Source organism: Poromitra crassiceps, assembly GCF_964638095.1.
Source record: "Poromitra crassiceps genome assembly, chromosome: 7".
Classification (NCBI taxonomy): domain Eukaryota; kingdom Metazoa; phylum Chordata; class Actinopteri; order Beryciformes; family Melamphaidae; genus Poromitra; species Poromitra crassiceps.
Window position 1 is genome coordinate 21,593,500 of NC_139628.1, and position 12,707 is coordinate 21,606,206.

At 43.4% G+C, this 12,707-nt stretch overlaps 1 protein-coding gene across 4 annotated transcripts in view; it reads left to right on the forward strand.

The window, feature by feature from the left end:
• The window catches only part of LOC310780304 (NACHT, LRR and PYD domains-containing protein 3-like), a 56,313-nt gene extending 47,416 nt beyond the window's left edge, over positions 1–8,897 (forward strand). For all 4 annotated transcript variants that reach the window (XM_083640877.1, XM_083640878.1, XM_083640880.1 and 1 more), the window contains exons 11-13: positions 4,214–4,381; positions 4,577–4,623; positions 6,410–8,897. In XM_083640877.1, the coding sequence (XP_083497003.1) occupies positions 4,214–4,381; positions 4,577–4,623; positions 6,410–6,942 (748 nt within the window). In that variant the 3' untranslated portion in view covers positions 6,943–8,897. The remainder of the gene's footprint in view (positions 1–4,213; positions 4,382–4,576; positions 4,624–6,409) is intronic.
• The last annotated feature ends 3,810 nt before the right edge of the window (positions 8,898–12,707 follow it).

The window sequence follows — 12,707 nt, forward strand, 5'->3', positions numbered from 1 at the left end:
ATAAAATTTTGTACATACTGAAAAACACATGTAAACACTGAATTTGAAAAGGGAATGCATTTCTCTATTTCAAAAACATTTGTAAAAGCCCATAAATCATAGATTTACTGCATTATTTAATCTCAATGTGAAGAATTTCGCTGATACCGATAACCGATATTAACATTGCAACATCGGACCGATACCGATATGTTAAAAAATGACTAACATCGGCCGATACCGATATGATTGCCGATATATCGTGCATCCCTACTTTTCAGTCAGCTGAAATGCATTGCAATGCCAGTTGTTCACTCGCAGAAGCGTTCTGTCATTGTTGAGCAATTGAAAATAGATCAGGTGTCTTGAAACTCCAATGGGGAGCGAGGTTTGCTCCAAAATGGAGTCTCAGCAGCTGGCTGTATTGATCAACAGTATCAATCCAGTGCTGTACCTTAAGTTTAACTTTCTCTACATTTCAGGAATCTAACAAAGGACCCATAAGCAGTAGATTTGTACAGATAATCAATCACCTTAGGGTCCCATTCCAGACAATCAAACCAGCTGCAAGTCAAAATGTTAAGCTTTAGAATGAATTCTAAGGTCTAGTGGCCTTAAGGCATCTGCTTAAAAAAATGCATGGACATTTCAGCTCTTACTTTGCTGTTGATAGTCTTTATTAGCCTGGGTAAACCCAGCCTCCACGTGACCTCTATGTGCTATCAGTCACAAGGACGCTGGGCCATTCAGAGCGATTTTCTGGCGCGAATTCAATCGCACAATGAGTGACGGCGTGACTGCCAACATCAGCTCCTGCCGTGATCGGCCAATCAGAGGGTGCGTCTTTGTCAATAACGTGTAACAAATGGTAAATGGACTGCATTTATAGCGCTTTACAATGTGCCTACATTATCCCATTCACACACCGAGGGCGGCCAGCTGCCACGCAGGGTGCTGGCACAGCCATCGGGAGCAATTTGGGGTTCAGTGTCTTGCCCAAGGACACTTCGACATTCGGACTGGAGGAGCCGGGGATCGAACCACCAACCTTCCGATTAGTGGACGACCTGCTCTACCTCCTGAGCCACAGCCGCCCATGCACGGCTGCTGCACTACTAGCCATTAGCATTTGGCCTCTCTAGAGCATAGCTACAGAGCTAGCTATATGGCTAGCTATATGGCTATGCAACTACGTTGAGGAAATTCAAGTGAAAACAGCTGTCAGTTCGTTATTGTTATTGTCTCGCCGCTAAATGCGCTACTAATGGAGGACCAGATACGCGAGGCTTCTAATCTGGGAATCAAGGCATTGCAGATCGGTGGGGAGAATGATAAGGATGAGGACTTACATGGACGCTGTGAGCTTGTGTATGCAAGTCCAGAGAACTTGATGAAAACAAAGTGGCGAAATATCCTGGCATCGGATGTCTACCGTTATCGACGACGTACACGAAAATTAACGTTATTAAATGCTGTAACGTTAACGGTAATTCTCATGTGTATGCTTTATTTAGCCTACTCAATCTCTCCTGAGATTATAACATTAACCTGTTAGGCTACTGTGCAGGTTAATACTGCTGCTGATCAGTTGTTTCAACATAAGATATAACACAAGTCAAATGCCAACAGTTTTGAGACTTTGAGAGATTTGTTTTGAACTATTTGTACGCATCTATCTGCCAGTGATCTATCTGCCAGTGACCGGATAATTATATTGTTATTTGCTTGTTTTAATGCTTTTGTCAATAGACATTGCCAACAAATAGCCTTGTTGTTATTGTGCTATGTACTTCTGTAAATCATGTAGGCTACCTGAATGTATCACAATATGATCGCAGAAGGAGCCCATTAGTTGTCTGGTCAGAGGCAGGTTAGATAAAATGATCAGATGTGATATATAATAAAGATTGTTGATGTCAAGTGAACACGAACTATGACACCAACCGAAGATTGGACCAGAGGACATGACGACGGCCGAAACAACCGACCAGCAGCCTGCTTCAAATCAATGCTTTATATTTTTTGAAATTAAATATGGTGATATCTGTATCAATTCGGCATACATTACATAGACTACACCATGCAACACAAGTGTGTATCAGCTTTAAATGTCCAATACAGAAGAGCATTAAACTGCATTAATCTGCAAAAACTATATTGAAATGTGATTGTCACTTTACATAACGTTTTAGAGCCCAAATGGTCTGCCCATAGCGTCACTTTACATGGAGGCTATGTACAAAATTATTTGCATCTGTTAAACCAACTTCCATAATGAATTAAATCATAATTAATGCTACAAAGACATGAGCTAATCACCACAGAACCGCACAGACCATTTCACCCGGTATCACGGACGTAAATGTGTCCAGGCCACTGAGATAAATATGAATCTTTATTATATATAAAATGAAGGTTTTTCTTGCAAAAGCCATTGCGTGCTAGCACTACTGAATGTGTAGTGTTAGCTTCTTTGCTAATAATAAAGGGCGCTGAGTGATGACGCCATCTGTTGCACTGCGCATGTGCTCTGTGTGCTAAGCTGGTTGGCTGATGGAGTGGTCTATCAAGGGAGGTACACCCGCCCCTCCCCGTCCGCAGAAATCGCTCTGAATGGCCCAGTGTCCAGACTCTTGTGACTGATAGCACATAGATAGAGGTCACGTGGAGGCTGGGTTTACCCAGGCTGTCTTTATACCTGACTTTTGTTTGATATACAGTACGTTAACAGAACTGTGTCAATATTAGTCATGTGGAAAACCTTTAGGCTATATACAGTATGCAAAACCTTGTGTTGATTAAACGGGGTCATGCCTATGTTCCCCGGGTTCTATGTTCCCCGGGTCCTATGTTCCCCGCTCCCGAAAAAGGGTCCTATGTTCCCCGGGTCCTACAGTATGTTCCCCGCTCCTGAAAAAGGGTCCTATGTTCCCCGCTCGTATGCGTAAAGTCGGCGAGTGCAAACCGCAATATCTCGAGGTTGTGAGACTTCATTGACGGACTGCATGAGGGAAAGCTCTAGTCTATATAGGCTCAGACATTCAGCAGCAGGAGCAGCATCATGCTATCTATAATATTATTTTTTTCAGAGAGAGAGAGAGAGAGAGAGCTGTGTTTCCATTACCCTCAGAAATCTAAATATCGCAATAAAAATCGGGTAGGATGGAAACACGTAAATTTCGAAAAACCTCCCAAATATCGCAAAAAGTTTTTGCGCTCTCATGAGGTGGTTTTTCAGACGTATCGATATACACTGTAGCAGTAGGCTATATCGCAAAAGGATAATGGAAACACATTTTCCGCATTTGTGACGTAGGGGAGGGGACTGTACTGTTGACCAAATTGCGTCTATCCATCCAGCCGCAAGAGGTCAGTTGAACCTTATACGGAAATCATATGGAATCCTATTTATACTAAGACTGGTGGGTCTGTGTCTGTAACATGGTGTCATTCATTCACCAAATAAAATAAAATAAAACAATTACAAAAACTGTTTTACAGACTAATATATCCATTATTACACATTTAAATGCTGTTTATGAGGATTAAGGGGCGATTTATGTTGTAAAATGTGGGTGCATGGGATTGTGGGTAAATATTTTGGTCAGGCAGCCTAATATTTTGGTCACTGGCACCATCTACTGGATGAAAATGGAACATGGATCGATGATTAGTTTTTTTCGATGTTTTGTCCAAGCTGCCTTTGTCTTCTGTTTAAAATCGTCATGGCAGCAGCAACCGAAATCACAGTGCCAACACCAAGGAGGTTACGCAGTAGGCTCTGGAGTCCATCTTCCTTAAAGTGGAGTCTCGCGAGAAGAGATTTTACAAGATGGGACTTCAAACTCAACTTCAATGGAAATGCCTGCAAGTCGCAATTGTACTTTTTCGAAATTGTAGAAATATCACAATTATTTTGCGAAAAACTGTAATGGAAACACAGATCAATATTTGCAACATTCACGCAGCACAAATCACTTCTGCCTATATAACCCACAGACATGCACAAGTTCTGTAAAGCCATTCAAATAAATTGTTTAATTTCGCTTTTCTCTGCACCTGTCGGATGCGAGATATTGCGGTTTGCACTCGCCGACTTTACGCATACGAGCGGGGAACATAGGACCCTTTTTCGGGAGCGGGGAACATAGGAGCCGGGGAACATAGAACCCTTTTTAGCAGGAGCGGGGAACATAGGTACGCTCCCAATTAAACTACTCTTGTGTTTACTTAGGTTGTCAGGATGCATGGTAACAGAGAAAGGCTTTGCTTCTCTGGCCTCGGCTCTGAGGTCCAACCCCTCCCACCTGACAGAGCTGGACCTGAGCTACAATCACCCAGGAGACACAGGAGAGAAGCTGCTCTCTGAGCTGAAGAATAATCAGATACTCACCACACTCAAGTAATTAGACAGTTAGCTAGCGGTTGCAGTGAAGAGGTTGAGGACACTGCTGGCCAACAGTATCACCCTGAAACGGAAACAAATAATAATAGTCTTTATAGCTGGCATAAGCCTTTCAAGGTTTCACTTACAGCAAAACTGTCTTAGAGTACAATACGTAGAGCAAGGCACTTATTTGTCTTTTTTTCTCCACAGTTTTGGACATGGTGGAAGTTTGCGGATGAGACCTGGCTTTAAGAAATGTAAATATCTGTGAAAACTTTTAGGGCTAAAATGATGCTCCTGAATATTTCTCATATTCAATCATCTTGACAAGTGCCACTATGGTGGGAGTTACTCACAGAAGAAATGGAAGACTCCCCCAATCCCTCAGTAACATGTCGCCTAACATGCATTACTGTGTCACACCATGGGCCCTATCTTCCCAAAAGCGCTAATTTAGCGTTTGTGCTCGTTTAACGCCGTGCACAATGCAAATTGGGGGCGGACACAAGCGCATGCCTGTGATAATTGTACTGGGCATTGGCTGCCACATGCCAAAGCAGGCGTTTCAGCGCTAAAATGTGGGGATAGATGGCATTATCCTATCATCAGCAGCGCGCAATTACTTTGCGCTAAGAGCTTTGAAAAGGACCTCTTACGCGTTAAATACCTCGCTGCGCTGGGAGCGCACCATAATCTCCGTGCAGCGCAGCGCAGTGCAAAGTAAAATTCCTTTTGGATATGTCATTATGCACAGCCTTGCCACGCCAGGACATCAAATTATGCTGCTAAAATTGGGTATTAGGAGATAATTCAGTGAGGCAATCAACTATAACTCACTGAGAAACTTTTATCACATCGCAAAGAGGGAATTTAATTGAGAAAACTTGTTGGACAATGGACATAGGCTATTTACCTTCATAACCTGGAGGGTCGTTGGCACCACAGACGATCTGTCAATAAGCTCTCTCCATCTCTCTCTGTCCTCGCATGAGTGAGTACACTCTATTACGCATGGAGAGAATTACAGCATATTGCATGCCTCGCGCAACCAGCCATTGCGAGACGGGAAACTGATTGGTTTTGATTGACGTAATGCCCAGCATTGCCTGGCCACGCCTGTGAATAATTCTGGTAGTTAAGACCGCCCAAATCCCGTTTGCGCAGGCATTTTGGGGCTCAGATGATTTTGGCACGGCTCTAATTTGCGCCTGCGACACGTGCAGTGAACGTTTCCGCATCCCCACTGAGAATTGCATCCCCAACATATTGTGGACTTCAAAACAGAAGTCCACAAACCAATGGGTCGCCCCCTGCAGGCAAAGAGGACACTTCCGCATTGGCTTCAATTTTGAAAAACAGAGCTACCCCCTTGTATGTAACACATTTATGTGTCAGGAATGGTTTACACTTTAGATTAGGGGATGCAGAAAGCCTTGTAAATGAATATTAAATGATTTACACATCATTTATAACAGGTGAGGAATGCTTAATTTACTAAAAGTTTATAGATGACTTACAACACATTTGTGATATGTTACCATAGCATGTATTAATCATCTACAAATGTATATTCATGTTTTGTAAATGGTTCATCATTAACTAAAGGTTTATAAATGACTTATGACTGAACGTTATTATAAAGTGTTACCGTTACATTTCTGTATAAATCATTACAATATGCTCCCGTGAGGTGGGGATTCTGCCGGCACTGGGGTGCAAAACTCGGCATAACAGCGGACTGCAATCTTCCCTGCTTTAAGGCACGCGCAAACAGGTGCACAAGCGCTAATAGGGGATATCACCTGTACGAAGATAGGGCCCCATGTATTTTTATTTGTTAGTGTTAGTGTTAGGGTTAGTAGTTCATTTCAAGTTTGACACTTAGATTGTATTTTAAACAACACAAACCAAGTAATTACATTAATTGCAAAATGATTAGGGGAAATGTAAATAAATGAGCTATGACTCTAAATGACACCTTTCCTTCTTTTAAAAACAACTTGTTCAACATCTGTTGGAATAAATGTGTTTTCCTACCTCCAGATGGCTGTGAGCTCACCCTGGACCCCAAAACAGCACACAGAAACCTCTTACTGTCCGAGGGGAACAGCAAGGTGACATGGGTGGCAGAGGAGCAGCGATATCGCAATCTCCCAGAGAGGTTTGACCACTGCTTACAGGTGCTGTGTCGTGAGCGTCTAACTGAGCGCTGTTACTGGGAGGTCGAGGTGTTTGAACCCTTAAACATCGGGGTAACCTACAAAGAAATCAGCAGGAAAGGGAAGGCGGACGACTGCAGGCTTGGACGCAACGACAAGTCTTGGAGTCTGGTCTGTTCTCAGGAGGGTTGCCATGTTCTGCACGACAACAAGAGAGTTGAAGTGTCTTCTCTCTGCAGCCGCTCCAGTCGAGTGGGAGTGTATCTGGACTGGCCAGCTGGTCGTCTGACCTTCTACAGGGTTTCCTCCGACACTCTGACCCACCTTCATACCTTCAGCACCATGTTCTCCTCTCCCCTCTACCCCGGCATCGAAGTTTACCCTCATTCTTCTGCCTTGTTTTGCCAACTCCCATAATCAACCTGCCTCTGTAACGGTCACCATGTACAGTAAAGATCCATTAAAATCATCAGCTCAGAGACTCTTGCATTAACATAATCCACAATTTTAAAGTCCCTGGAAACCAAAATCCACAAAAACGTTCTAACTATGTTATTGTGATGAAATGCGGGGGAGGGACTCTCTCTCGCTGTGGACATTAGCGGGGAGGAGCCCTCACGTACCGGGAGAACTGATTGCTGCTGATGACTCTCACCTGTTGGGTGGGGGAGAAAACACCGAGACAATAAAGACAGACAGTATGCGGGTGTCCCGTTGCGTGAGACTGAACTGAACTGCCCGTGTCAGTCACTGAGGCTGGAACACTCCTGGGGGGAGGGTGCTGTTCGCAGCTTTCAGTGTTGCCGGCAGTGAAGACAGCAGACAGGCAAGCGTTTCAGTCCCCTGATAGGGAGGAGAGGCCAGACTCTCCTTAGACAGAAAGGGATTGGGAACTAGGGCCACTCACACCGGCAGCGCTATAGCTGGTACACCTCCGCACGCCATTCCATGCCAAGCCGTCACGTTTCTATGCGGCTACAGCAGCGAGCTTTGCTGCTGTGGGCGCTTTGGATCTCCACTGGACAGTCCCATGTTCGATCCCCACGAGGGGGTCTCGCCAGCCCAGGGCGAGCTAAGTTTTAATTATCTCTTAAGACTTTAATGTTCAATGTTGTTTTGTTAACATGTCCTTGTCTTAGTCGATTATTGATTTGTTGATTTGTTTGTTGATTTGTTTATTTGTTGGTTTGGTTAATTGTTTATTTGTTTATTTGCTTATTCGTTTATTGCCCATGTCATCCTAGCAGGAGCTCATTTAGAGGCAACGCTGGTAGCTAGAGGGGCTCTCTGCCTCCCATTATTAGTGAACGTTGGTTAGGGCCGGCCCATAGTTTGGAGTGGTCCTGTTTAAATTGTCTGCAGTGGTTTGCTGTGCTCCTTGTTGATTGCCATACCCTTTTGATACTGTTTTATTAGTGTGCAGTGGTTTGCTGTGCTCCTTGTTGATTGCCATACCCTTTTGATACTGTTTTATTAGTGTGCAGTGGTTTGCTGTGCTCCTTGTTGATTGCCATACCCTTTTGATACTGTTCTATAGTGTGCAGTGGTTTGCTGTGCTCCTTGTCGATGGCCCTACATGTTGATACTGTTCTATAGTGTGCAGTGGTTTGCTGTGCTCCTTGTTGATGGCCCTACATGTTGATACTGTTCTATAGTGTGCAGTGGGTTGCCGTGCTTTGTACTGTGTGCAGTGTTCTGATAGGCTGTGCCATCCTGATCCACGTGCAGTACTGGCTATTGGGAGGAAGGGGGGCCGCTGGGCTTACTGGGAGTTGACCTCTGGGTGGGGACTTTTGCTGGGGTGTTTTAATGAATTAGTGCCTTAATAAAATCTATATTATTGTACCGTTATCTGTTTCCAGTTGCAGTCTCTTCATCTGACACCGGACCAGACCGGATAAAAATAGGTGGTGGCAGCATTACGCTATCTTTACAATCTAACAAACCAGGTTTATTACATTATTTAGGGTCTTATGTTAGTAATTGTGTGCCTCCGAAATTATTATACATTACTTTCAACCCAAAGCCTTAAAATCGACACTTTTCTACAAGATTCTACAACGTACTTCCTCATTGAAGAGATCAGTGCACGAGGTGCCCAAATGCAAAATCTTATGACGTCATAAGCTCTATATAACCTTTGTACACGCGCGCAACCCGCAGTCCCGCACATTCTGCCTCCATCTCTCTTCAGAGTTCTAGTGGTCTCCCACCTTTTTGCAGCTAGCTAACTACGCATTGCGTCAACACAAAGGCTCTTTTAAGAACCAATATCTATCTATCTATCTATCTATCTGTCTATCTGCGAGTTTATCGCTTAGACTCATCGGCGGTGTGTTGGAACCTTGAGAGGGAGAGCTCTCTCCTCTGCCTGCGAGTGCACAGCGCTGCTGTGTGTGTGTCAAGCCAATTTCAGACATGAACTCCGGGTCAGGTCAGGGTTGCTTCCCCTGAGCCTGACCCGGGGGATACGTGAAGTGTAGCCTTTCAGACATGAGACATGTTGCTTTCATACATGTGGAGCACCTCCGGGTGTAAAGTAGAGAGGGGGCGGGGGTGGGGGGAATTTGGGCATGACCACACAATGGGGAGTTGTGAAAACTGACCACACAGCTGTACTTCACTGTCTGAGCATAGCCTTAAGTGAATCGCATTGACATTCAACAAACTATCACGACATGCAGTCTGAAAACAAGTTGCTAAAAATACATAATGGGCGATAACTGCCTAATGTTCACAGCATATAATTGTTTGTGCATAACGTTAGTAATTAATTAAACAACCCTACAACTCACTCGATTTCCTCGAGTCTCAAGCGCTACAAAGAAAACAGGTCTTTGCTATGTTCAGTCCTAAAATGCATCAATCCTACTAGAATTATACAGAATACAGGAAGCTAGACATTTTACCTTCAAAATAAAATAAATGTTGTATTACTTAGTAACAAAAAATCAGAACGGTCGACTCACTACGGGTTAAAATTGACTTTTCGAAGGGAGCAGATATTCTTCCAGTTTATCTCTGTTCTGTATCTTTTGGATCACACACACAAAAACACATTACACGTGCATTTACTTTATTTAATTGACATTAATTGCGAAGGTTATACCCGGAAGTTTTCGTTTTATACTGCCTGACTTGACGCTACTTGGAATTTGCGGTTCTGCACGTGAATCTTCACAAACGCTATGTAAACGTTAAATCCAAGGCATGAACGCAACCACATCCAGATGGCAGATACCCTACCTAGCGATGTCCAATACTGGGAAGCAGGACGACCCTCGCGTCCAAAAATGCTCTATTTTAAATGTATGTGCTGTGCGAAGCTATGCAGAAATGAAATAAAATCAAAGCCATGAGCATTTCAATCCAGCAACATGTAGCCTGTTGGCCGACGCACACGCAGCAGGTTTGAACTTCATTTGGAAAAACTGAAACTGCATGATGTTTTTTTTTGCTCATTCACATTGACTATTTATATAATAATAATCTGTCACGCTGGCTTTCTGTCTCTCTCCCTCTCCTCATGCACTCACTGAGCTGGCTACTTCACGGGGCTCTGGAGGGGAGGGGGGACCTATCCGCCCCTGTGACTACCTCGCACCGTAATGTCTCCTCCGGATAGGAGGAGGGTCGCGGGAGCATGCATAGCTCACCAAAATGTGTTCATACATACACCGCCATCCAGATGCCCTCTAGATAACTCCCGAATTCCAAGGCATGTCTGAAAGCGGCCTCAGTGTGTGTGTGCGCGCGTGCAGACAGATAGACAGATGACCGTCAGTCAGTACGCTATGCGCGGAGCAACGCGCGAACACACACACACACACACACACAATCTCTATTTCCTTCTCTCTCCTCTCTCCCTCTCGGAGGAGCTGAGAGAGGGGCATTTCCCTGCTGCAGACGGGACACGCCCACACAGTCCGCGGGAGAAAATACACTCTAAAATATAATTGATTCTCATTACTTTTGCCATGACTGTCAAACCTAAATTTATATACTTTGCGACGTTCATCATCGTTCAAATTTGGCTGGTGGCTTATTAACATAGATTCCTGTGATGTGATGAACTCAAAATGCTAAATAATAATAAAATATTTCTGGTTTCCAGAGACTTTAAATCAAATCTATTGTATTTTTAACTAACTGAAGTCTAACAATTCATCAATTTGCTTGGGACCTTCCCTGGAACCCCCGGACCTCATGTTGAGAACCACGTTTTATACAGATGAACCAAATACCTCCTGATCAGCACTCCTAACCCTAACCCATACATCCAAATTCAGAAAATTATTAGAATGTATTTTATACTTGAAATTTATAATTCAATGTTTCTAGAGCACCGGGCCTAAAATTTAATTTGCAAATTGGGGCGAGGGGGGGGGGGGGGGGGGGGTTGAGATGATCCGGGGGTCCCCAACACATTGACCCCTTCGAAATCATTTAGAAGAAGCTAACAGATAATGTAGAAGAATGACTATTTTTATTATAGTTTCATTGTTACCTCTAGCCTATACATACAATACTATTATTTATTTATTTTGTATGGGAATTCTAGACAAAATTATATCTAACAAAAAATATTTTCAGTGAAAATCACCATAATCACCACTCACCAGGAGATATTCTGCATCAAGGAAGTTTAACGTTACTTGGCTTGTGGTAAATTACCCTACCGTTCATCAATTATAAACATCGTGCCACTCTTTATTTTGTTGTACTGTAAAAAGTCCTCCAAACTCCATTTAATCTTTTTTATGTTAATATGACTTTCTGAAACTTCCTTGAACCTGTATATATGGCAGTATTATGTCAAGATTTATTTTATGTACCCATAAACTAGAATTGAACCACTGACCTGCAGCACAGCAGCACTGTAACTTACAGGGTGAGCTATTTGTTTACTCAAGCTGTAGTTGGCAATGAATATATACAGATAGTTGTGTTGCCGTCGTCAGTGGCAGGTCATGATTTTTCATTTGTTCTTTCCATTAGTGTGTCACATCCAAAAGTGGAGTCGGGGCAGTTTAAAGAACGAAACGCAGTTAATTTAATTCAAACCTTAATCTCGAAGAATGTAGTGTAGCATGCACAGCCAACAGTAACGTTAAGAGAGAGAGCTGTGCATGTTGGCTTTATGTATCTTTGTCTCGCAAAGGTGAGGTCATTTCAGTCAGGACCACTTTAGTCAAAAACACAAGACCACTTAGATCAATTTAAAGCTTTTATTAGCATGAGTTATATTTGGCAGTATGGCTCTGTTCTGGAGAGCGGCGGCAGCAGATTCTGGGAGCTCCTTGCCCCTCCATGAGCAACATGGAATAGCCTTAAGGCAAGGAGAGCAACAAAAGACCCCCAGATACAGAACAGAGCAAGCAACAATGACAACAGAAATGACATTGTTTAAGTCAGACACAGCATGAAAGGAGGAGCTGGGGAGGAGGTGGGTTGCAAACAGCTTGCAGATGAAGCAGCCATGTTAGGCAGCAGACTGGAGCAGAATTAAAGAGGGCGCCCTGTTTGAGTTGAGCCAATTGAATGCATCAGCTAAGCAGTCAGCTGATGTGGGCTGGGTTTGAGATCAGCTCCTAATCAGCTGTGGGCTGGGTTTAAGCTGAGCTTGACATCCGTGGCCTGCCTGAACTACCGCTGTGCTCATTTTAATAAAAAAAATCTTGCAACTGCTGAAGATGAACTATATTACAGATGCATTGATGTAGTGTGTCCGTGCATAGACCATAGTAGGCTGCACTGCCATGCCTCGCAGCTCTGAGCCTTCTCCGCTGTGGTGTGCTTGTAAATGGGCTTGTAAATGGGGGGTATGAATAGCCGCCCAACACGACAGAAGCTATTTACACCCTGGTAGGAATAGACACTCCAATCATATATTCTTGAGAATAATTTCTTTAACCTCTTCTACTCCAGACCTCCCTAGCAGACTTTTTTTTCTTTTTTTAAGGACTGGCAAATTTAGGGTAAGATAGCAGGTCAACAGTATATGTCACATAGAAGTTGCACACATCATTTGAAAGCTTGGAACCTGAAGGCTAATTTGAGGTGCAGTGCAGAACTGTGTCAAGGTTTTCTAGTCATCAATCTGTAATAAACATTGTTATTCAAATGTTGAATGTTGAATGAGTATATAAGGGCTTATAATATGAATATTTTAAATGATTAAA